This window comes from Rhea pennata, chromosome 7 (genome assembly GCF_028389875.1).
Source record: "Rhea pennata isolate bPtePen1 chromosome 7, bPtePen1.pri, whole genome shotgun sequence".
NCBI classification, from domain to species: domain Eukaryota; kingdom Metazoa; phylum Chordata; class Aves; order Rheiformes; family Rheidae; genus Rhea; species Rhea pennata.
The window spans coordinates 24,468,166-24,494,720 of NC_084669.1; the positions used below are offsets into that span (position 1 = coordinate 24,468,166).

The 26,555-nt window shown below is 41.6% G+C and overlaps 1 protein-coding gene across 1 annotated transcript; it reads right to left on the reverse strand.

The window, feature by feature from the left end:
* Window positions 1-1,489: 1,489 nt before the first annotated feature.
* On the reverse strand, window positions 1,490-17,087 carry DUSP29 (dual specificity phosphatase 29). The gene is made up of 3 exons (XM_062580293.1): window positions 16,912-17,087; window positions 6,061-6,281; window positions 1,490-1,737 (listed from the first exon to the last, which is right to left on the reverse strand). The coding sequence occupies exons 1-3, from the start codon at window positions 17,085-17,087 to the stop codon at window positions 1,490-1,492; spliced, it is 645 nt and encodes a 214-aa protein (XP_062436277.1).
* Window positions 17,088-26,555: the final 9,468 nt, after the last annotated feature.

Genomic DNA, 26,555 nt, shown 5'->3' on the forward strand with positions numbered 1-26,555 from the left:
ACTTGCAAAGTGTTTGCCATCTGGTAAAGACAGAGAGAGCTCTCTTGTACTCTTGTAACTTGTATGGTTAGCTAGCTTCTCTCATGCATTGAGGCCAAAAGTGACTCTTACCTGATACTTTGAATTAGCAGAATTCTAAGGGGAGGTTAATGACATGTCCTTTTTGCAGCTATCAAAAGGCAAACGTGGCTTGCTTGTGATCATTCTGTACGATATGCTTGAGGAATATCCAGTATTACTGAGGTGGCACAATGGTTATTGTTTCTAAAAATGGTTGCTGATGCTTGTGTCAGATGGAGCAAAGTTGAATACGCTTAGGTGGAAAAGAAGGTTCGGTACCCCCTATTTGTGTTTTTGGATCACTTCTATCAATAAATAAAAGAACGAGCAACCGTATTTGAGTGCAATAATGCATTAGCATGGCTAAACCTGATACAGGAGGAAACAATTGGTAGTGGTGTCTAGACACATCACAGTGGCTTTTTCTTGGAACGTCAAGCCACTGAGACAGTTTTTAAAGGCTTTATCTGTGTTTCTTAACTATTTTAATCAAAACTAAAGTTCATTAAAACCAGATACAATCTGTGATTATTTAGTGGATTGGTGGGACTGTACAAGTTCAAATCTGGAACCTCCTCTTAACCCGAAGGGTATGACATTTTTCTTTGTGTTATTTTAGCAGTATAATTTTTGCAAGTGCTATTAGAAGAAAACAAATCACATCTCACAGTCACTTTCTATGGCCTGGGTACTATATGTGGAGGACCTCTTAATTCAAGCTGTTGAAACATTTAGGAAAAGCAAGTTTAAAATCAAGATGGCCAAAATATGCTGCTGTATATGTAATGTATCTCCTTGAGTCATTATCTATTGTATTTTCTTATGTGTCTGACCACCTAAAGGACCTTGCTTTGCTTTTAATTGGTATGTTCTGCTGCAAAGTCCACTGTGAAGCCTGGGCAGCTGATTCTCATCTGGAGGCTGCCTGAACTTGCTCCTGAAGCTTGTTACTGTTAGAGTAGAAACATAGAAACCAAGGGACAGCAAAAATGGATGAACTGATGGGAAGTACCTTGGCACTCTGAGACTAAACAAGTCAGTTGTCTGTCCTGCTGCTGCCTGGACGTTTTTCCCACAAAATCCCTTTATGTAATGGCTAGCTACTCTCTTTTAAAGGTTGTTTTGGGATCAGGATTTTGAGGGTACTCAGGCAGAAGAGGATTTAGTTTAAGCTGTGCCTGTTGTGGAAAAGCTTTTTTACAGAGGAAAACTGTGTGTGTCTGTATCATGAAGAACACTGTTAAAGCCAGGAAATTTTATGATGGTGGGTTTTGAACTTGACTTCCTCTCTTTCCCATCTTGACAGTATTTGAATGTTTCTCCTTCCAAGTAACAAATGATTTTTGTGACTATGTAATTTACTATACTGTCCCCTCCCTTCTTTTGATGGAGTTTCTTTTCCAGTAGCACTATTCTGTCAGGAGCAATACTAGATCGTGGTGCTGTTCTCATCATCATTGGATGGTAGACTGTTCTTGGTATTCATCCTCTGCAGTGCCAGCGCTATGTCCAGTTCTCTCAACTGCTTCAGGAATCCCCGGTTTGGCAGGATGCATCGGTGCCTTGATACTTGTTCGATGGCATCCACCACTGTCATGTTCTTGTAAATCATCAGGTAAGCTAAGACCAATGTAGCTGATCGGCTGCGCCCCATAGCGCAGTGAACCAGAACCTTATCTGTGGGAACAAAGAGATTATGTAGAGGTGATGTTGGGGTGTATGTGTATACATACATGCATATATGTTTTTCTTAATGGTGAAGTTACACTTGCTAGCATTTATTAGACTTTTTTTTTTTTTTAAACAAGTGGGAAAGCCGAATCTGTAAGTGTTATGTAAGTCTTACCATGTAGCCTGGACACCATCTACCTTGGCGTTTACAGGTTTAATCCTAAGCAGGATATCTTTCACTTTATTTTTAAGCGATATTTGCAGAGAAGCCCTGAGTGTTGCCATCTTGCATTAAATAACAACAAAAGCCCACCTCGCCTCACCTGGTGCCCTTCCTAAGCAGAGTGTGCACAGTTCCCTCTTTGGGCATAATGACCAAAGCACAAGGGTGAGGGAGGGTTTGGTAAGTTCTTCAGTTATCCTTCCATGAGGATAAATAAAATGCAAGGAGGTGCTTGTCTCAATACTATCAGCTAGAGATAATCACTGGTTGATTTTGAATTTTTTGTTCTAGTCACCAGTTTCCCTCAAGATCTAGAGCACATCACTTGATCAGTCTGCCCGAGTATTTCATTTGTAAAATGTAGCTAATAGAACTCTCTTAAGGCTTGGTAGTATTTTGAGGTCAGAGCAGCTAGAGATGTTCCTAGATAAGACGACCAACTGGATACAAAACAAACTACCTTTTTGACTGTGGAAAAGCTGATTCTCAGTTCTGTAAGTCATTTTTTTTTCTGAGTCACCTCCACTCAATCATGTTGAATATAAATAATGTTTTTCTCTACTTCCCCATCCTCCTAGATTGTTCTCATTTCCTTTCAGCAATGGACTGTCTTATCTGCAAATGCACAGCTCCTGCCAATAGTTTTGTCTCTGGATAAATGTGCATCAAGTTTTAGCTTTTTTCACGTTGCTTAGTTTAACTTTGGATTTCCACTGTCACAAAGTTCTTGGCTCCAGGCACTAGCAAGGACACAAACTGAAGTGGAATGTTCCACACTTGTGATGTCCAAAGGGAGGTGGAGGAAGAAAATACTAAGTCAGTTTGGGTCTGATTGTCAGGTTTTGAAACACTTCAGAAGTTTTCCAGAAAGGATTCTGGGATAGCCTAGCCCATGAGGGGGTGCACAAAGGGTTGAACTGCTCAAGGAAGTTGATTTGGAGCTATCTAACATCCTGCTAAACTGAATTGCTAAAGGAGGGGAGAGGACTAGATTGGTGTCGGGGGGGACCCCTGACAGGGCCAATAATAGTTTATCTCTGTTCACTATGCCTGGTGAGAAGTGTTGGGTGCAAAGCCATGACTTCTACTGATTAACTCTTTTGCTGCTAGGGAGCAAGAGGGATGTGTTGGCATGAGTAGCGTTGCTGTGTAATGGGTGTATCAAAACTGGCTAGCATGAGGGGATTAATAGTTACAGTCTGTATCCTAATCTCAGCAGATAGTTTTAGAGGCATCTTGGCAAAATTCCAGTCGCACTGATAACTGCAAGTGCCTCTTCCTGTCATGGAAAATGATAGTCCCTTCTCTTATTGTTTTAAATATTTGAAATGGATGAAAACTTTTATTTGTTTGGCCCTTCATGCCTCTCACTAGAGCTTCCTAGCTTGTAAATGGATGACTGCTGAGGGAGGCAAAATAAATGGTAGGACAAGGGAGGCTTTACTTTCTGTGGATGGGAACCAAGAGACCTAGGAGAAAATGTGCTGTTCTGTGTTGTGTTAACAAAGACAACAGCCATACAATTTCCTGAAATACTTTCTGATTGTAGGAAAATGAAGATCTGGCATTCTCATGTGCCAGTATTCAAGATCTGACTGCCTATAGAGATAGGATGCTGATAAAACTCTTCAGGGCTGAATCTCTTCTGTACTAGTTTGTAGTGCCTTCAGCTTCAATGTAAGGACAAATCTGAACAGTCTTTCCTCAAGTGGCCAGAGTCAGAGAAAAATTGCAACAGCACATGCCTCTTGAGGGAAGGTGAACACTGAGGTATCTTTGGTCAAATGCCTTAGGACTTTTTATCTGTCATATGCTTCCTCCCACGTTGCTATGGTGTCTGTCTTTAATGTATTTTTTCCCATGACATCTCTGCATGAATAGAAAATGCTGCTATTCTCCTCCATTTTACATTCTGAGGAACTAAGACACCAAGAGAATGAATACTAAATTTTTAACCTAGAAGGGATTTACAAACCTCTTAAAATAATGCCTTGCCTTCAGGTAGTTAGTCCCCTCTACTCTAAAACTTTAAGCTGCCATAAGCTTTGAATTCTGTATTTCTGTCTTTGTGCACACCTGAAGGATAGCATAACTGTAAACAGTTTTGAGGTCACCTCAAAACTTACTTTTCCACTTTTGGTGTTTTCCCTGTGCTCAAGTCTGTCTGCCTGTTCTGAAAATCTGCTAATAGTGCCCTGGTCATGGAATTTCTTCATAAAAGTTTTGAAGGTACATCAGAATTATCGCATTCCATTAGAACTGTGTTTTGGCTGCATCCAAACTGAGAGGCTTTCTGGCCTGTTACTGAAACAGAGAGGCTTCTTCATTTGCATGATAACTTGTTTCAGCAACACTAAGTGACTATTAAGCATCTCCACAGCCAAGAGCATTCTGTAAGAAAATCTATGCAATCCATTTGGTTACTTATCTGACTGTGAAGGATACACCCCAAGCAACGTGACACAGCCAAAGTACATTAATTCATTCATACTTTCCAGCCACAAAGTGGAAACCTTTCTTTTCTCTGTCCTCTCTCTTTGCATTTGCTCAACTGTAATGCAAAGTAACAAATGACTTTACTGTAACAGGTGTAAATGTGTTACTGTTCACAAGTATTGAGCCCAGCTTACAGAGCCCTGAAGTCCTGTTCCTTACCACTGAAGGCAGGCACTTGTTTACTTACTCCAAAATCCTGCCTAGGAGTCTGGGTATTGTTTGTGTGTCAGGAGACATAAAACAGGAATTTTTTGAAATACACTAGAAATACATAGCAGTTAAACTGGGTTGGCCTTCACAGATAAAATGAACAGTGTACATCTTCTGCATACATGTGATGGAAGAGAGCGCTAATTACTTGTGTATAGTCTTTTCACCCTTGGGTGTAACAGAGACTTCAGTCTACTCTTAAATCTTGTTTCTGGAGTTAGCAATAGAAGAAGGTCAGAATCTATTGCAAATGCATGTTAGAATGCTGTTGACATGCGTTCAACCCACATCTTTTCATGGGGATGTGCATATGTGCCTTCATGGCTATCCTTGACTAGGATAGAAGATGGGCATTCAGTATGCTTTTTCCTCCTGAGGAACTTAGCTCTTTCTTTTTTCTTTACGATTATTAGATTAATTAATTCTCTTTATTTCATTGGTCTCCGTCAGAAGAGATCCTATTGTTTAAAGCGATGTGAATGTGGCAGTGAATGCAGAAGAAGTTACGGTTGTTAGTACCTACTTCAGTGGGGAATTTTGTCATGTGTAAGTAAATCCGGTCGCTCTTTGACTTGAGCTTTGTCTCAGTGCTGCGCCGGTGCTTGGCATTGTCTCAGTTTCCTGGGTTTTGATGTGGTTTTGAAACAAGAAGCCTGTCCCATCCTTCACTGCCCTAGTGTTTATTTGGCTGCAAGTTTTCTCAAGGTTTTACAGCCTCATATGTACTTGTTCCGTTACCTTTGTGCCAGCAGATAAAGGTCACACAGGAAAGGGATAGAGATTGGAGTGGGGAAGTCTGTATTTCTTTCTTCAGCTGCTGTGCCTGGTACAGACTTCTGGTCTCCTGCCATGGCTAAACACAGGTGTGCTTTAGTTTTGCATTCCTTCCCAAAGAGAGTACTTCAGACCTACTTTTAGAAATGTTAGGAACCTTTCTTGACAAGCGAGTAACTTTCTAAAGCAGTTTCTCCTGCTGTTAGGACTTTGATTTTAAAACCGATCTGCTTTCAAGTCTTTCTCCTGCAAGAGAAGAGACTGTTGCTATAGACTGTACTTGCTAAAAGGGAAAAATTGTACAGACCTGTCTGGCTGCTGAGGGCAAGCCAGGTAGTAGCTGTCTATAGCTGAGCTAAACAGCCAAGATTGGAAGCTGACAGGAGACTGGAAACTTGATATGCGACCCTCTGATATTAAGGGCCAGTACCAGCTCTACACTGAAAAATGTCCTAAACCCAGTTACCACCACTGTCTTATCTTAAATGACTGTTTCTCTGCTACTGGTTTTATATCCCCTGTTAAACAGGCTTGGCCTTGTTTTATTCCCACAGATGCCTTGAATTATGCTTATCTAGCTTGAGTAAATATTGTCTTGTTTTAATTATTTTCAACACCCTCCTTACTTCTTTCATCCTGAAGTGCATTATCAATGAATTTAGAAGCTGAATAAAAGAACTGGTTGAGCTTGAAAGTGGGGAGATCATCAGCTTCCACTCCATGGTACTCCACACTCATGTCTCGATAATATTCTGGTCCTGTGTCCACATTTCGTTGACCGTGGGCTGCATTGAGGATATGGGTGAAGCCTGCCTTCTCAAGGCTGTAGCGATCTAAAGCAGTTTTCCTGTTGAAACAAAAGCTGTCATGTAAGTGAAGATGACTCTTCCTCATCTAGCAAGCTAGAAAAACTCTGATTTTGGTATGTGTTAATTGTTAATGAAATTGGCGATGCTTCAAAAATGCATCAGTTGTCATTGTAAAAATTTTAAGATGTCGTTTAGAAAGAGAATGATTCTCTGAAATTTATAATGCTCTTCGAAGTCAGAGCACCTTACATATGAATGTATTCCCCTGGCACCAAAGTAATGCAGGCAATACCGGCTTTTATTTGTCCTATGCAAGTAGAAACTTAAAATACTGAGAAAGTAAATTATTCAGGGCAGATTAGTGGCAGAGCTTGAAGTAGGACCCAGGAATGTTGCTTTCCCCTTCTCTCCTATCTTTTGGTATTGTAGAACTAATAAAGGAATCAGTAAGATGTGAGTAGTAAGATCAGCTTGAATTCAAAAAGCTCTTCATCTCTAAAAGAACCTCAGTTACTGAGCATTTTTTATGCATTTATACCTACAATTTTATTTTCCTCAGACACAATCCCTATCAGTCTTCCTCCTGCTGTCATGTTGAGTTAAACTAGAGGTCTTAAGCAAAAAGAACTAGATACGGAAGCCAGATATGGGCCATGAGTAAAAGCTGTAAGTCATATTTAGTTCAGTATCCTATTATTTGTTCTCCTTTTTCTTTTTTTTCTTTTTTTTTTTTTGAAAAGAGAAGTCAGAAGAGGAAATCCTAGATGTTTGTGTGTCAGCAGCTTGAAATCCCTCAAAATGGGCAGATTGTGGCAGACATGTAAAAACTCATTTTTAAAATTTCCATTGAAGAAAGCTTTTAATTTTGAAAAGATCTAGTCAGGAAAAGCAGGTTTCGTTAGTGTCTAAAAGGACTCATGAGCTTTTCACAAAGAATTTTATAGGCTCTGTTCAATTAATATATATTCACAAAACTGCTACTGCTATAAATGAATTAGTGCATGATATAAAACAGCTTTTTCCAGCCAAAACTACCTCTCACCATGAACATTTGCTGAGCAATGTGTAAATGCAACTACTGTCACACAAAATGTCATCTTGGGCTAGCTGTTGTGTTTCATAATTCTAGCGGTGACAACTCAGAATGACTTGAAAATGGTCGACTGTACCTTCCTGCTTTCTCTCAGTCAAAATCCCCTTTGAGCAGACAGGAGCGTGATGATTAGGACAGTTAACTGGGATATGGATCTTCAGGGTCTCATCTGTGTTCTTTTGATTTAAATCAAACTCATCATAATTGGATGTTCTGAGTATATCTTCCTCCCTGCAGAAATTTCCTTCTGGACAAGAATGAAGGTATCTTGACCTCACTAGCATTTTTCCCATGAAATAATATCACAAGTTCCCCATATAATAGTTGAAAATAATGAAGGGGGGAAAAATTCTTGAGTCAGTTTGGTGATGCCAGCCTAAGCGCTGTAGCCTCTGGAGGACAGAGAGGCACCTTGCTGCCAGTGAGTGAACTTGTCACCTTCCCTTCAGGTCAGTAATCTCACTTCTGCCTTTCATATTCTTGTTGCTGTGACTGACCTAGAAAGACACATTTTTTTTCTCTCTTCTACTGACACTCGTTCTTTAAGAGTCTCCTCAAGTTGGTATGCTCTGCATGTGTAGCCAGCAGAGGCACTTCAGAGCAGAACTGTGAAGATGGCCAGTATTTTAAAAACAGATCAAATGTTATCCTAGTCAAAAAAAAAAAAAAAAAAAAAAAAAAAAAAAAAAAAAAAAGGCTAGTGAATAACTGTCCTCCTGGTTTTGATATGCTTGAGGTGAAATACAGATTCTGCTTTTAAGTTGTGTTTTGTTTTGCCTCCCTGATACTGGGATGGAGAAAATCTGCTTTCCATTCATCAGAGTTGGCCCAAAGCATATAACCAACAAACAGTGAAAGACTGATGCTTTCAGGTCAGAGATCTGGGCTCAGTTAGAACCCCTGCAAGTTGAGTCCTACATGCTGAATAGCAAGTAGGACTGCATTGTAGTTGATCACTGGAAAAATGAAGATTAACTGTTTGTGGTAGGAGGGGAAAAAGTTCTGATGTACTGTAGATAGTATCAAACTTGTATTCTGCATCACTGCTCAATCTAATAAACAGCATTTGAATTAAATGATATTGTTCTTCTGAGCAAGGACAATGTCAAACAATATGTTGTATGACAATCATTAACATTTGATGCTGCTACATTCATCTGAAATCCAATTTTCCTGTTTCCTTGATTAGGTTCTCAGGAGAATGCCTGTTGACACAGTGGCTGCATCTAATGCATTTGTTTCTGACAGTCTCGATAACTGGTGTTCTGTGTCTCAGGATCTCATCTTTAAGTGTTCAGTAGCCCCAGTGTTTAATAAGTATTCAGAAAGAAGGGATACTGTCTTTCATCAACTAAATAACCATTTAGCTCAGTTAGTCTCCCCCAGCTTCTGGGAACTGGAGCTAATTAGCACATACTGGGCAGGTTTAATACAGTTCTTAAGATGTTTCTTTCAGTGTGAGCATCTTAGGCCTACATCCATCTAGCTGCTCCTGTGTTGCCTAATGTTCCAGTGCTTAAAATGCCAAGGCATGTTGTTGGTCAGTGCCTGCTGTTCTGTCCTGGCACAAAGAGTACTCTGCTAGCAAGCACATGGTAGATGTTTTGAGGAAAATCCATATTTTCCCATACTTCTGTCTCTTTCCCCTGTCTCCTTGCCACCCCCGCCCTGTTCCTCTCCAGATCTTATCCATAGTTGCATACTGTGAATTTGGGGCCCAGAATGAAGTTCCATCATCCTTATTCGGTTACTTAAAAGGCAGTCAGGTGCTAACTTCCTGTCAGAGTTTGGATTAGCTGTTGTTTTACTCTTGGCTTGTTGGAGTGCGGGTGTACACACACTGTTATTTTATTAGCTTGCTCAGTGTTTCTCATAGCTTGGATTGGAAACAGAATGAAGAGCAGCAATGCATCTACCTTGAATGTTATTGCAAAAAGCTCATTGTGAATATTCAAATGTGATTAGATCATCTTCTGTGAAATATTTCTTCTCCTTTGAGGTAAATTATAAGCATACCAAAGAAATACTTGGAGAGCTCTCCAGTGCTTTGTTTTCTTTGCTGAAGAATCTGCATTCTGTTTTCCCTTGTGCTTGGGGTAGGGTGGTTTTAAAATGTCTACTTTTTAATTATACTTGTTATACAACCCCATTCAGCAATGTCCTTTTGAATTGAATGTAGAAAAAGTCACTTACTGCCACAGGTTCCTTGCCCAATACCACTTTTTTCTTTGTAACATGAATCCAAATGTTGTTCTTTCTGCTGAAGTTGCTAATCTAGAGGGTAAAAAACTTCCAAAAATGAGAGTTCAACGTTGAGCACTCAAATATTATGATCCTAGTGGTACCACTGGAATTGGTGCTCAAACTGTGCTGTGTACTGGTGTTAGTTGAACCGAGACCTGCAACATTACTTCTGGCTAAGTAGAGCAGAGCTGCTGTAGGCCACGTGACTGTGCCTTGTGCATCTGCAAACAAAGCTATTGCTAGATCTGTAAGGAGCATGTTGGTACCTTTTCTTTTCTTTTTTTTTTTTTTTTTTTTCCCTTTTAGGCAGATAGCCTTGACAATACTATCTATGGAAAGCGTTTTCTACGATTTCTGGTCTCTGATGTTGTGTAGAGATCTGAGGAAGCTGTTACTGCATAATACAAACCAGCGTTCCGCAGAGCCGCCGGCGGCGCCTGCCTTAAGCCCTGTTGCTACTGCAGCTGAAGAAAAGGAAGTGCAGCTCTGAGCCAGTCAAGTCAACTGGCAGTCAGCTCCTGGAAGAGGATCCCAGGCACCAAAATGTCTTGCTTGAAGCGCTATTGTACATATGCTTCTTCTACCTCATCTTTGTTATTCCTTTTCAGGGGATTTGAGCAACAGCAGTTTGCTGGAGTCCTCATGTTGTACCTGGGCTGTTTTAGCCTCAACCATGTATGTTGATTAATTTGTCCTTCACAATGCTCTTGAGCACTGAAACAAGCTTGCTGGGTGTTAATTTCCCAGGTGTTTCCTCTCATACAGGAAGAAGTAGCACATGGCCAGGAATGTCCTTCAGAAGGATTTCTTTCCCCTGTCAAATGATGCATTTTTACAGTCTGTCTTTTGAAGAAAACTGAAGTGACGTTCCTTCTTTTTACAAGAGCAAGAGTGCTTGGTTTCAAACTTCATGTGGAAGCTAATTTTTAGAAAGCACTTATGCTTTGTCTCTCCTCTTCCTCCTCTCAACACTTGATAATTGCACTTTATCGAGTATTTAATAAAAGATACATCGAGTGTTTTGAAAGTTTTTCAATTCTTTCTTTTTGTAAACCCCAAAGCTGTGCAAACAGCCCAGTCAGACCACCACTCATTATACTAACCTGGGTTTGTCTGCTTTTCATTCTCATCATCCTTCTTTTTACTTTGTATTTTTATCGTAAGTACTGTGCGGTATGGGTTGTCTCTGAGCTCATAGCCTGTGCTGAGGCTCTTACACCACCGTAATATAGGCAATAAAACCTAGGTCGTGCTGTGTCTGCTGCATATTGATTGCCAGTTAGCACAGAGTTAGGAGCAGGCTGTTAAGTTCTCATATAAGGGGACACAGATGCCTGTAAAAGCAATTTTTCTCTACCCCTTAATGTGTTTTGCTTGAACTGGCTTAGCCCATCAGTGAACTCCATCTTTGTGTGAAGGACTAGCTTTGTTTCTAACTGCAGCTGAAGCTGTAGTGTGGAAGCATCCCTCATTATTTACTGCAACCACAGGCTAATTTCCTTGTGTTTCATTATGAGGCTCCCGGTTGCATCACAAGGGGCGGGGATGCTTTTGGTCCTCCTTGCAGTTTCTGTCATGCCTTAGTTACCAATATTTTGGATAAAAAGGAAGAAAATATAAAAGCATCAATATCTGTAAGTCTCTGAATTGTTGAGGTGGCTAATAGCATAGGATCACTCACTGTTGCATGAATCATACACCTTGTTGGAGGATTTATAACTCTGTTTCTAATCCATTTCAGGCTAGAAATGGCACAGATTTCTTTTCCTTGAGCTTGGCTCACTACCAGAATTTAGTAGTCAAGCTAATAGTATTCCTCTTATTCTGTCTTTGGGTGCTGCTATTTCCTAATAAAAGGCAATGAATATTTCCATTTCTGTGGTAATGCTTGAATTCAAAGTAGCCACTGTTAAGAGTTTGCTGCAAATGCCCAGTCTAGGTGAAGCCATGAGCGTTTGATTACTCTTGCGATTGCTTTCGTTTTGTACATCTGCACCATCTGTAGTGTTAACGCTTGATTTCCTTTTGCATGACACAACTCTGGTCTTCAGTCTCTGTCCTGAATGTGCTTCTATGCTTAGAAGGTGAAATACTGCACTAGGAAATAATCATAAAAGTTTCAGTTTATTTCAGTTTGCTGAGAGATGAACTGGGCAGATTTGTCTCATGTGAAAACTTGTCAGGTCTTCAGTTTGACAGAGCGCGTATGCTGTAAGTTAGGCATACCCAGAAGTTTCTCTGTGTACAGCAAAGCACGCAAAGCCAAAGCACAGTGCTTTGCTGAATCAAGCCCTGCTTTTACTGTAACACAGGTGGACTCAAACATATTTTTAAAGTTCTGGGGTAAGGAAGAGCACTTTGGTACAGGTATGCCACTTAAATGGTGACAGTTGGAGATAAAATCCCTTTCATGTGATCTGATGTGTGAATATAACCCTATCAACTAAGAGGGAAAACTGGCTCAAAAAAATGTCATCCAATTTCAGATGCTTCCCCAAAGAATATTTATATATTTAGGCTGTGCAATGGTAGGCCCAAGATTTTAACTGCACCTGTGCTCAAATTTAAAGGTAATATTCATAGGAGAAAATGCAAGTACTGCAGCAAATTTTTCCTATTCTGGAATTAACAATGTAGCTATTTACAATGTAAAAGACTTTTTTCTTTTTAAGTTGCCTTCTTCAATGTATCAAATCATTTTTCTCTCTTTTCAAAATACTATCATCAACGTGCTTTATTCCCAACTATTGCTATGGAAAATGCCCAAACCAATGCCACTGGAAGAGGAGGAAATACAATTTGCAAACACCACAGCCTGCACCTCCACCTAAAATATTAAGCATCTTAGTAGCAACTATCAAAGGGGAGAGACCAGTGCTCATAACAAAAACTGGAGTGTATCTAAGAGCAGGGAAGTAATTCTCTGAGACTTCTCATCAAGAAATGGGTAGAACAGCTCCTTCCACAGGTAAATTGGCTCTTAGCTGGTATATTTATAAGCTCTTAAGTAGAGCCAGATCTCCTAAGCATCATGCAAAGGATGAGCAAGGCAAACATGTTTCAGTATAGGCTATTAAAGCCCACGTATGATCTGACCAAGACTGACAAAGCAAGGAAATCTGAGGCAACAAGTTGCTAGAAAAGGAACAGTCTCTCTCCAACTTTTCCATTTTCTTAACCACCAAAGGAAAGCTTGATGCAGGATGATAATTTACCATCTGGTCAGTGTCAGAAAGAAGCTTTCTGAATATAGGCAATACTGACACTTTCTTTAGAAAACCTGGCAGCTTTCCCTCATAAGATGTTGAGAATTTCCAATAATGCTGACCAAATTTCCTTTAACTCTAGCATCCAGCGAACCTAGAGATAGTATACTATAGTATCCCCTTCTTCTGAGGTGTTGCTCTGTTTCTGTGGCTACATCCTGTTCGACTAGAACAGTTCTTTTGTCTCGCTGAAAATTGGGATCAAGCTCTTCATAACTTGTAGTGGAAAAAGATTTAACAGTCAGTTTTCCTCTAGAACAAAACAGTAGATGGGGGTTTGTAAGTGATGTAAGTAAAGGAAACTCCTTTCTGCTTTCTATATAGTGAAGACAGCAAATGCATTTGTAGTCAATCTATTTCTAGCCTTGACTCCAGACACTCATATGTACCTCTCAAACTGTTAGAAATCACCTACAAACTGAGGTGTTGTGTGGGGAAAGCTAGAAGGGTAAATGACAAGTGTTACTTGTCTTGGAAAGTGTTGCTGCTTTACGAGGTTTATTGTCCAGTGTTATGTATCTGATTTTCTGGATTGCTAAAGTGCTGTTACAATTGGCAGATTTTCATGCTAATGCAGTTGAAACAATGTCCTCACGAGTGGTGGTGTTATAATCTAAAGCTATGTATGCTCTTTTTGTAGACATCTTTAATTCCATGCAACCTGGAGCGCTCCTCTTTTTTATATGCTTAATACTCGCATAAGTTGTAGGAGTTCATAATGCTAAACAGTGGGAGGTAACTATCAGCTACGCTGAATGAGTTCCATCTGTTTTCTTCTAGGTTAGTATAAATTGCCTTTCTACTTAGTCACTTGGAAAAAGCCAAACTGTATCGGTTTTCTGGAAACAGGAAAAGCAGGGAGAGAGTTTGTTAAGCCTGTATTTAAGGTTTAACTGTATCTCTTAGTGGATCTACAGTAGTAGGCTCCAATCTGTGGGTGAACTACCTGTGTGCTGTGGCACCTTACTGGTGTTACGGTTCTCAAAACATAAGCCCTGGGGTTTTAGAACAAGTACAGACCACAGTTTTCTCAAAGTAAAAGCTCTGTTCGTATGCGGAAGTTTGATATTTAACCTGTAAGAAATTACACTCCACAATACTTTCTTTTCTGTGCAATTAGCTTGAGAATGAGTATTTTAGGTATGGGTGAAATTGTGATTAGGCTTGAAATCCTGATCAGAGCTTGAGGATGATTAAGATGAAGACAGACTCTTAGGAGGCCTTTGTCTTCAGCCAAAATATTCTTTGGAATTCAGAAATATGGAGCCACTACCATTATCTTGGATACAAAGAAAAAACTACAAGCTAGGTGTCTAGTAGAGATTTTTTCCATGCACTTACAGTGAACCAAGCAAGCTTGGGATTAGCCAGTCAGACTGCTCATGCCGGTAAACTGGTGACCAGTACAAGAAGGAAGCAAGACAAAGCTGCTTTCCTTCCATCCCTATAAAAAGCTTCTGGATTTGAGCTGGATACATGCAAGTACTCATTCTGGTAACAGAATAAATCAAAACCTTGGTGAAGCATGCTTTGTTCCTATCATTGGGCTGTCTCCTACAAGTTCCAGTGTTTGGTCTTTAAAAGTCCTTGGAACTTGCTGGAGGAAAATTTCAATTGGAGCTGAACACAGCATGTTATATTTTGAGGCTTTGATTATTCTGGGTCTGACAGGCTCATGGAGATTTCATTGCCTCTGGGCAATGTCTGCAGAGAGGCCTTGTAACAAAAGGAATGAGTGGCCTCACAGGGCTCCTTGATAGCCTGTATTGCATTAGATGGAAGATGTGATTACGTAGTCAGGGTAATTAATTAGCATTTCCATAAGCAGTCACAAGTCCTGTTAACCTTGTAAATGCAGAAGGCAGGAATGAAGCACAGATGTGAAGGCTCTGAAGATAAACTCTGCATGTGTGTGTTCACTTGATTTTGTTGATGAGCTCCACTAAACACTTTTAAGACCAACCTTAATTCAGCATAGCTAAGGATGCAAATACAGTCAACAGCTGTTCACATCTCCATGACAGCTCTCTGGCAACCAGTGCTACAGTAAAATCTTGAAACAAAATGAACCCCCCTGCCATATTGATGGGGGAAGGAAGCTGTTGGTCAGACGTAAGATGTGGAGCTGGCTGAGAAAGGATGTTAGGGCGTCCCTGGACTTTGTCTGCTTCAAATGAAATGTTTGTTCTGGTAATGAAAACTGCATCTTGCCTGCAGACTAGTTCTCACCCCAGATTTTTTGGCACTAGGTGCAGAGTTTGGCCTTATCTGACTGAAAGCAAGTCATTCTCTTGCAGGGGGCCCCATTTTCTGATGAAGCTTTTTTTCTAGTCACTGGTTTTTGTTTGTTTTTTCTCCTCCCCACTCTTCTTCCTTTCTCCACTGGCTTTCTCATCTCCTCCCTCCCTTGGTAATCTGGAGGATTTGTTTCCTCTTGAAGCACTGTTGCTTTTCCTGGTTGAAGACCTGCCTGTTCTCCTATTCCCTATCCCCCTCCCGCCTTGCAGAAATAGATAGCTGTCTGTCTGAAATGGATATAGCTCTAAAAACTTGTCAGGAAGCCTGTTGTCCTGTTCCCCTAGTTAGTTTGTATTAAGTGAAAGTGTTTTATTCAGTCACACCTCTTACATTTTGTACTTGAGTAAATGCTAACAAGCCAGCGTTGCAGGAACCATCACAGGAGCGATAATCCCTCGTCTTAGAGACTGTGGCTGTCTCGAGACCTGTGGTCTAATTAGGCCTCTTTGCTCAGAGGGCAGAACAGTAGCTTCATCACAGAGATAAGAGTGACATTCTTCTAACCATGTCATGTAGAATAATTCTTCTGGTGATTTTAAACAAGGAAGTAGAAACAAAATGTTAAAGAGGCTGGCTTTTTTCCACTGAATCTTGAGTTAAAAATATCTACTAAAAGGTGGAGGGAAGGGAAAGTGGGGAAACCCATTTTCCCTTATTCCTGAGCCATTTGGCCAGGTCCTTCCCATAGTTTAAGGGGTGTGGGTGTGGGGTGGGTTTCCTTTTTGTTTAATTTTTTTTCCTCCCCTCTCTCTCTGGAGTGGGAGCCCCTGCTTGCTTAAAGCCCAGATCCCTTGTGTGTCTTTCTATGCCTCTGGCGCCACAGAAATAATTGGTCAATGATACTAGGAGTCTGTAACTTTCCAAGCTGTATATCTTTTCTCTTTTATAAGCTGGCAACAGATGAATTTTAGGACCTTAAAAAAAATTATTGAGAACTTTGGAGTCAGTGGGGCTGCAGCTTGTGCCTTATAGTGTTGATGTAAAATAAATGTCGTGTTAGGGAAGGATGTAGAGAAAAATGGGAAGTCAACCAATAATGCCTAAGGGGTAAGAAAAGCTCTCTTGCAGTACTCAGGGTTTGGGGGTGTGTGGGGGTTCTGAGGGCCTGTCTCTCCCCGCTGCAGCAGCCAGCTCTGTATGCCAGAATATGCCTGCTGCATCTGGCTTAGTCCTTGCTCAGCAGAGCTAAGTCTGTTCTTCAAATTACCATTTGCTCTGATCAGTGAGACACATCTCTGCAGCTTCATCCTTCCACAGGGTTCCACTTGTTTTAATCTGTTGCACTATTTGAAAACCCAGAATACTCTGTGTACACAAGCACAGGCTAGGAAATGCAAAGATACCTCTGTAGGTAAGCTATTTCTTCAGTCACTTTGAAGAATTATGGTTTAAGCTGTGGTACAATCTATCCAGCCCAGGTGCTTCAGTTACAGCATTTGTGGAAGAGCTGTCCCTCTAAGGTAAATGACAAATTATTCCTAGGAATGAGTCATTTAAAAATAGGCTGTGATTAGCTTCAACCTCCGCAGCCTATGCTGGTAACTACTGCTCAGAGCTCTTTAAGGGTAGACCCCACCACATTTACCCAAAACTTCCCTTGAGCAGCAGCAACCAAAACTGTCTGCTTGTACTGTGGCTATGGCAGACTAATTACTTTGTTGAACTCTGACTTCTGTCAAATCAGATCATCAGTGCTGACTACTGGCTAATGGGTGGCAGGAGGAAAGAAATACCTTGCTTTGCAGGTGAGCTATACTTAGCACTTACTCATCTCCTATGTAGAGGTTGGGCCAGACTTCATTGACATGAGTGTACTTTGGACATCCTTTCCAGAAGAGTCGCTCCAGTTCAAATGCACCTGGGGTACAGTAATCCCCATCGGGATCCACTTTGACTGCTGCATAAGCGTTCTTCTTCCCGATATTCAAACCTACTGATGACATCTTGTCCCAGGAGCAGGGTGCTCAGCGCATATGAGGAGATACTGAAATGCAATCGAAAAGGAATGTGAGGCTGAGGAAGCACAAAGCAAGTGAGTGCTGCTACTGTTAAGGAAACACTGGGAGCAGCATTGTCCAGGTGCGATCTGGCGTGGTGAGAGATGGCTGCATGTGCTCTGTGGCAGACGTGGACCCACACCTGGAGCTTGTTTCTACTTCTGCTGCCCCTGAGCTGAGTGAGGGATGGTTTTTTGGATGAGCTCATCAGCAGTGGGAACAGAAGTCAGGGGTTTGTGATTAGCAAAGTTCTGTCTCCACTGGGCATTTGTTTTCTAGAAAATCCACTGGTAAGAGTTTGGTAGATCTAGCAGCCTGATCTAAGGAATCTAGAGCAGCCAGTGGAACCAGGCAAGGGAAATGTAAGATACGGCTTTATCGTTAATTGTTAATCTCCCAAAGGCTTCTCTTTTTTTGTGATACTCAGCAATCCAGTGAGACTCGGTTTCTCTGTCCAACTGGATGCTGCATGCATCTGTTTTACTCTTTCAAAATCTTAATGCAGCTCTGCACATTGAACCTCATAGGCTGTTTCCAGAAATGAGAATTTGCCTTGTTGCAGCACTTCCCTTAAGCCAGTGTGACTGATTGACAAAGTATTCTTTAGCCAGGGTTGCAACTGTCTGGGAAGGAGAGCTTGCTAAGGTAGCAATCCATATGAGGAGATCTGAGTGTGAAATCTCTGCAGCAATCAGTAAGTGCTTCTCCTAGTCTCAGCGTGGTATCACTGCAGCACCTTCTCATACTGCAGGTATACACTGAATTAAGGAGAACTCAGGTTTTGCCCTGTTTTTTAGTCTGTTTGCTTCGTTCTTCTGATTTACTGACTGAGTGTGCAGTTCAAGTATGGGCACCCTTCAGGGCAATTTTGGTCTCTGAGGCAGGACTTCTGTTAGCTACCCCTCCTCTCTGAGCAGCTTTCAGTACTAGAAGTTGTGGTAGAAGCTTTTGGAGAAGCCAGGTTCAGGGATTTTCTTTTCAAGCTCCCTTTTTTTTTAAAAAAAATCCTTGCACACCTAGTGGTAGAGGAAGCAACAGAGCAATGTTATCCAGTAGCTAAAACCAGATTGTCATTAGCGTCGCTGGAAACAAAACCCATTGTCTGACTTGGCCATGTTATCAGACCTATTTTCTTCAGAAGTGACAGTCTTAATGTCCTGTGTGTTTAAGCCCGCACTGAATACTTTGGTTTCAGCTTTACTCATCTGTCCGAGCTCCAGATTCTCTTTTGCCTGCTGTGATCTCCTTGGCTGCCATCCCGATTCAGGCTTTCCCCTGTGCAGTTTGCCTCCCTCTCAGCTGTTGAATCAGCAGTTACAGCCCCACTAGTCACCTCCATCCTCCTCTCCTGCTCCTTGGGCTGCACCTTACTTAGGAAGTGGATACTGACCCCACAAGCAGAGGATTCAGAGGGCAATCCGGAGTTTTCAGAGCTGGCAAGTGAAGGCAAACACCTAGTGCATATGAAAGCCGTGGGCTAACTTGGGTCTTACCTCACCCACGGCCACTGTTACGCTTCAGAACGCAGCAGGTAACATCCGCTCACCAGAACCTTCGTGTCCCTTTGTCAGTTATTTTGGTCTATCTTTAGCTTTCCTAACCTCCTACAGCTGAAGGATCTCAGGAAGAACCCAGTGAAATAAGTGTGATGCAGAAACCCACGCGTGAGCAGCGACCACGCTCGCTGCCAGCGCAGCATGGCTGCAAGAGGGCTAGGCTGTGCTCCAGCTGCAGCCCTGCACTTCCCTGCCAGGGAAGGCAGCTGGTGTCTCGGCTCCGTGCGATGCTGGGGCGTGTTTAGGTCAAAGATATTTCCAATTATCTTTACTTGAAGTTTTTGGTCACTTCTGCGCAGAGGGAGCCATGGTACAGAAAGCCTGTGTGTTCTCAGTAAAGAATTGGAAATGAGATTGACAAGTGTGGAAAAAGTTTTCCTTTTCTCACATTGCCAACTTCCTGTTGCAGCTTCTGTCCTTGCCTGCTCCCTTCCTTGCTGGGTCTGTCTTGTTTCTCCTGTTGGAGTGTCCACTGTGCCAGGTCAGTGGTTGCTTCCTTCCCTTATCCTGCTGAAGGAAGAAGCTGAACCTTGCAGTTCTGCAGGAGACTCCTAATAAGAAGAGGTGGAGTTGGACTTGATCTTACGAAGTGTGTAAGTACAACCTGCCAAAAATCTGCCGGCTTTTGCAGACACAAACCCTGTAGTCATTCCTACAAATTTTCATATGTTGGCTGTTAGTGGTGTTTGTTTCCTTTTCATTACAAAAATCTGACTAGTGCCTTCATGTAGCCATTGCAGGGCTCCGCTGCAAGCAGGATGACCGTTTTTCACCGACATCCTATGTACCGGGGGGGGGGGGGGGGTTGTTTTGATGGTTTGGGCTTATGTGCCTGTCACGTTTTGTTGTTTCCCAAAACTTGCAAAAGGCAAGCAAGTCCTGTTTTTCTACTCCAAAGCTAGGCGAGACTGTGGAGTCAGCCTGTTTGGGATATGTATACCTATGTATACCTTTGTTCAAAAATCAGCTGACTTTCACTGACAAGGTGATCTATCTTTCAGCCAAATTTCCTGAAACATGGTGATGACGATTAGCTAAAAGATCTTCTGTTTGGATTTGTAATGTGTCCTGAGGATTCTGGTTTCTAACATATTTGCCCTCTGCTCTATCTTGTGTCCCTCTGGGTGACGCAGAGTCCCAGCTCTGCCTTCAGCAGCCGTTCCCTAAGAGAACCTTTTTCCTCCTAGTGCCACAATCATGCTAGTTCTACATGCAGATTTCAGAATGTAAATAAAGTTATACTGCTATAGATGCAAATGTGGTATCATCTAATTTGTGAGTGAGTGAGCTGTTATCTATAACTTGGTAAGAGCTAATATTTATCCAATAAGGAAATATCTTAACTCAAGAGAGAGTAAACTCTTGCCTTGGTGCTGAAGAATTGACTGTGCTTCTATTCAGGGCTTCATAAAAGTGAGCGGAGGTAGGAAGAGAGGGGAAGAAGAGTAAGAGAAGGAAATGTGATTAGTAATTACATCTGGTGGCCACAGTGCATTGATTTGTTACACCAATAGTCTTGCGCGTAGAGTGCAGACCTCAAAACAGGGCAATTACATCTGCAAATGATCGTCTATGGTACTGTGACATACCGCTTCAGTTTGAAGCTCGGTTACCAGCCTGAAAGTTAGATGTCTGCTGAGAAATACTCAGTTCTGTCTGTCCTAGGAAGCCATATTCTCCCTTTCAAGTAAAATATGTTCTTTTATTGCTTGCCAATGCTATCTGCTGCAGGGATTTTTAAATTGAATTAAGGCTACAAGGAAGCATCAATTGCAATTCCCATAATAAATCATGTATTTCAGAATTGATTTTAGACTAAGTGAGAAGTAACGGAGTTTAGCAAAGAGGAGGAAGAAAAAGAGGGCTGATTTGCTGTATGAGCTCTGGAATTAATTACCATGCAGCATTTGTTTGAGGAGAAGGATAGAAAGATTTGTGTCCTTCCAGGAACCAAAGATGTCTAACCTCATCTTTTATTGACTGCTTTGTGTAAACCAAGCAGAGCCAAAGGAAGACTGCTCCCTAGGTCAGCCCTCTTAGGTTAAAAAGCAAAAAACTGATTGGATTTTTTTGGTGGTTGAACTTGATGCTGTTGTAAATAGAAAGATGACAGTTTATCTAGCACAAGTCCTGACAGTGAAAGCTCATATTGCTTTTGGGGCTTGGGGAACGGAGGCTCTCCCTCGCAGGGTGTTAACTCATGCAGTCCGATGGCAGGCAGACTCCAGGACTACCTCCGCAGAGGCTCCTTGGGCAGTCTGCCACTGTTAGTGGTGCTCTCTTTGGGCCAAATGCCTTGGCTTAAAGCCTAGGTAGTGCGGGCTGAATGAGGCGCTAGTGCAGCTTTCCTGTACTAGCTGGGAGATTGCTTCATGGCACTGCACAGTGCTGGGTGAACATACTCAGGAGCCAAGCCCAAAACACGTGTGTCATCCTGGCCATCCCTTTCGGTGAGGCAGAGGAAGGACAACTTTGGGCTCTTCTGCTCCTTGCCTGGGCTTCAGCTCCCTCCCTGCCTCATGATGAAGCCGCAGGATCCTCTTGCTTTCTGCTGCCTAAGTGCTGAGGGCAGGTGGTGTGAGCTGCTGGGACCTTTCCATCCCCTCCTTGCTCTACCCTGCAGCAGCTGATCTGGGCTCTGCTTGCTGCAGCCCGGGGGCCTGCCAGGAGTGCCAAGGTACACCCCTCAAGCCTGTGTGATTTTGTCTGACTCATCTGGTATATCTGCAGATTCTGCTTGCCAATCCAACGTGTGGATATAACGCTTAACTGCTGGTGCTCACCAATTACGCTGTCATGGACTTAAGTGTATTATCAGAACAAGGATGATAAAAATTCAGGCGTCTACTTTTTTATACTCTAATCATTTTCTTCACGAATAAGACCAAAGTGCATGTTATCTAATGAATTTTATTTGTTAATCACTTGGATGACTGGAATATTTCTCCCCCTTGGGTTATATGTATATAAATGAAAATATTGTTAGTGATTTCACAAAATAGTAATTCAGAATAATGGAGAGTTAATCCTCTTTTCATTAGCAAGCCACTTCAGGACATGCACTGTGGCAAATTACACTGCATTTCAAGTTGTTCTCAAGTGCTATGCACTAGGAAGAAAACATTAAACTATTTTTGCATTGATAGAAGTAATTGTGTGGCTAATTTGGATAAGCAGCATGCATTAGGCACAGCAAAGGAATCTCTTCCTTGTGCTCACTAGCCACTCTACAGCTGCCAAATGGAATTGCTTATAGTGCTTTTTAGCTATTTTATTTTTAACTAAAAAAGGAGGGAGGGAAGGAAATGTACAAGTCAAAAAAAAAAAAAAAAAAATCGGCCAGGCTATCAAGTGCTCAGTTCAGAGAGAGAATATTGTCTGGTGGCTGGATCAGAGATACAACAGGTAAAGATTTCCTGCTTCACTTCTGCACCTCATTTCTAGTCCCTTGAACTACTCAGATTAACGTAGATTTTCCAGGAAAGCCTTGGAGAGTCACAGAGTTTAGTGGCCCATTTTCAGATATTTTCTGCTGGAAGGATGAACAAATAAAATTGCAGAGGCTCCAAAGCTGGTTATTGCTTCTGGGAAACTTGGACATGACCTCTGTAGTTCTGAAATCCCACAGATGAAGGGAGGGGAGCTGAGGTTCATGTCTAGAGGCAAATATCGGAGCTCCCATGATGGTCTGCACATTTCTCATGCTTGTTTTGTAGACTTGGTGAAAGTGTCTGAAGCACTTGGAGACTCAAAACTGTAAGTCAACAGCTGAATAACAAAATACTATGTTTCTTAATGTTTTTGGCTCAATGTGCTGTATAAGCTGTAGTGCTGTGTATAAAGATGCCAAACAAACTGGCAAGATTTATGCCAGCAGTTAAGATCCAAGTCAGCTGTAGCGATTACCCCTCCTACCCCTAAAATACCCAGCACATACACACAGTGGTGCACAGAAAAGGCTTGTATTTGTATTCATCTTTGTCTTCCTGCAAAGACCTCTTTATTCTCCCCTCTTACTTGCTTTGGGGTCACTGCCATCATCCCAAGCTTACATACTCCGGTTGCCCATGCTTAGCCATGTTTGCACGACCGAGGCTACAGGTCCCCAGTAAGGTCAGAGCCCAGTGGTGTTTGTGTGCTCTGCAAACAGGCAAAAAGGGAGAGACTCAATAAAGAAAAGATGGGAAGAAAAATGGAGAGAGAAGATCAATTTCTTTGCTCTTTATTTTAGAAGAAACAACAGAAATCCTCTTGGCAGTTCTGTCCTGCCTAATGTTGGCCATAGGACTTCTTTGTGTTATCACCTACCTCAGATCACATTTATATAACATGATGGTTTAAATTCTCTACCACCCATGTTCCCTGGTCTTGGGAGTTCTTCCAGCCCAGATTGAACCGGTCATCTGTATTAGTGACTTCCTTAAATTTAATTTAAATTTAATTAAATTTAAACCTGCTTTACTCTTTTATTCAGAGATGCTATTTGTCTACTAGGCATCTACTAAGAGCTACTGCTTCCTGAAAATACCAAGCAATTTCAAATTCTACTGGTTTAGCTGGCAATAAAAGGTGTTCAGCATCAACTAAACACTGAAATACGCCACCTGTTCATAAACACAAAGGCAGCTTTGGAGCTGTGGTATTTTTAAAAGTTTTTTTTCAAGACACCAAGGGAAAGAAAGTAAATGATCAATATCCGTTGATCAGCACTGGATATCCATGAGATGAGATTTCCATGAGATGTCTGCAGAAGCTGTGACATTTCCAGTACACCCTGTTCCCGTACTAATGCAGCAGGAGATGAACAGGGTGTTCTTGAAATTAGTTGGTGATCTGATCCTCAGATCTGAGGACTGAATTCATCCACTGCCATTAACTCTAAATTTGAAGAATTAATAAAGTGAAAAAAACAGTTACAGTTAAATTACTTCCACATATGAAGTGCTTGTTATTGGCAAATGATTATCATATTTTCTGATATTGTATGGAAAGGCGATTTATTTGAAAGTTTTTATTTGTCAGGTGCAATTCAGCTCCACTGAACTCAGAGGATATTTTGCTTCCAGTGGGTCCAAACCTGACTTTCCTGGCTCTCGGACAACTGCAAAAGTAATGCTTTATGTATTTGTTTGTTCATTTTCAATTTAATAACCACTTCAGCTTAGATCTACTTGAAGAAAATGGTATCTGAAACAAGTGTGTATGAGAGACTAGGGAAGTGCCTGAGAGCAAGTAAGGATGGAGAATACTGGTTCTCATACATTTTCAAAAGTTGGGCAAAAGACTTGAATCCAATTTGGTAACCTGCCTGCGGTGAGCACGTTCTCACTGCAGAGCGGGGTTAATTCTAATGACTATGGGTCATATGGCTCAAAAATAGCGAGAGGGGATCTAGCAAGTACCTGAATTCATAAGAAATGTTTTGTTTCCTTCCCTTTTGGTTGGCATGCAAGCTACATACTTCCTTCATGGCAAAAATGGACATTACCCTTTTTGTGTATGACTAAACAGAGGTGGTTTTGTACAGTGGAAAACTCCACTTGCAGAATTCAGTGCACATGCTGTCTGAAGAGCAATGTTTACACTTGGGAAGAGCATAAACAGTGCTTTGGTTTCTAAGTTCTGAGATTTTTCATGACTTAAATTACATCAGTTGAGCTGAGAGTTGGTTAGTTGCAATAACAAAAGCTTGCTTTGTTGGTTGATTGTACTTAAATGAATTTAAAAGTGGTGCCCCCATTATGCCATACAAGTGACATTTTGCTCATACTCCAAATGCTAGCAATAGCCCCGAAGAGCTATCCTGTGTCAACTTCGCACTTGCTAAACACCAGAGGAATAAAGTGAGGTACTGTGAATGTGTCCCCCCCCCCCCCCCTTTTTTTTAACATGAGCTCTCCCCCCCCCCCCCACCCCAGGATATTTCATTTTGTACAAATATTTCATGGAAGGGAAGGGGGAGCAAGTCCTTCAAAAAATTTTTCTCTAAAAAAAAGCCCCCAAAGAATTAAGCCAAGTGCTGTACATCCAGAACTGGAAATCTCAGAGTACCTGAAGCATATTTAAGTGGACAATAAAACAATCCATGTTCCTATTTCTGTCCCAGCCTTAACCAAAAATTGACATTTACTTCAGCTCCTTTGTTGTATCCTTGTATCCCACTCTTATGTCTGAAGAGTTCAGAGACTGTAAAATAGTTCATCCAATGTGGTTGTCTTTAAACGGTTTCAAACCAAAAGAATCATAGCCTCTGTGTAATTATTTCCTAAGCCCTCCTGCTGTGACTATTCAAAACTAACCAGTTATTTCAATGAATTTCTAAGCCACTGTTGACTTTTAAAGAATATATTTTGCCCTTTATTGTTGACTGAACTGATTAATTTAAAACAGATTTTATTGAGATGTCTTTAAATATTTTGAGAATGCCTAAAGAAATTTAAAACTCAGTCTCATCTGAGCTAATTGTAATTGAATTGGAAAAGTTAGATTTATACGGAGGGTGGAGGGATTAGCAAAGAATAAGCAAAATATTCTGGGAGGGATGTCACAAAAAAGAAGCTTGAAAAACTGCATTTTTTTTTCTATCTGTTAAAATTATTTATCCCTAATATAAATACAGTTTGGTTTCATTTCCTTTTTTCTGAAGTAATTTCTCAAATAGGTTAATTTAGGGTTTTTTTAAGTCATAAACTGCACTTACCATAAACTTTTGGCTCTACTCTTTCATGCTTTTTTCTCTGTTACAAATTTATGAAGCCATCAGTTGCCTTAGAAAGTTTGCCAGCTCTCAGTCCTCTCCCTGTTTTACTTAACTAGCTTATAAAAGGAAGCAAGGGAACATAAGAAATACAGCGCACAGTTTATATTGATTAAGCTTACCTGTAAGTTTAGGCAGGTGCTGTGGGTAGCTGGGATCTGTGAAGTGTGGCAGAACGACAAAAGGAATCGTACCAACTTTGAAACTAGGATCTATTTTTAGAGTAGGATTTGCTGACTCTGACCTTGAGGGCTACCCACTCCAAAGGAAGATCTTTACATCTGCTAGTAAAAACTATTCCCTGATGTGACCTGAAACATTAAACCTGGCAATTTAGTTACTTAGCATGTGGCAAACTGTGGTATGACTAGGACGATGTGACGTCTACATGTCAGCTATAATAAACCAAAAGTCATCTTTTACCCTCTTGTCTCCTTGTCGAGTCTGATGCTAAGTTTACTATTGCCTTTAGACTAGAAGCATTTCGCTGCTGTTGCCTGCCGTGCTGCGTGTAAGCACTTTGGTAGTGCCACAGCAGCACGTGGCAGGAGAGGTGGCATCCTGGCAGCCGTGGCATGCACGAGCATCTGGACTCCTCGCCTCTTGCACACACGCCACTGGGCACCTGCGCTCAGATCCTACTGTCTACTTTTCTGCAGCACCGCTGCTCTCTGTATTTATCTGACTTCTGAAATGCCGTTTGCTGCTTCGAAAGTAGACTTGCTTCCCTCTCTGGTCAGGAGGACAGAACTTGCCAGAAGGAGGTGGAGGTACTTACGTGCTGGGTAGGGTGAGGAATGAGGCGATGGAGGAAACGAAAGGCTGACTGGAGGCAACGTGAGCAGTTACCCAATGCAAGATATGCCTAAATTTGCAGCCTTTCGCACTGACGTGGCTTTTACTATCTTGGAGGCCTGCAGCAGCAGCAGTTCAGTATCTTTAGGTCTGTAGTTGGTGATGAGCACCACCAGCCATCCACCCTGTGACTCTTCTCCTCCACTCCCTGTGGCCTGAGGCTTCCTGGCTGTCTGCTCCACACATGAAGGCTCAACGGCAGCGTGTACATGGATATGTACGCAGATGTGTATGCAGATACTCTTG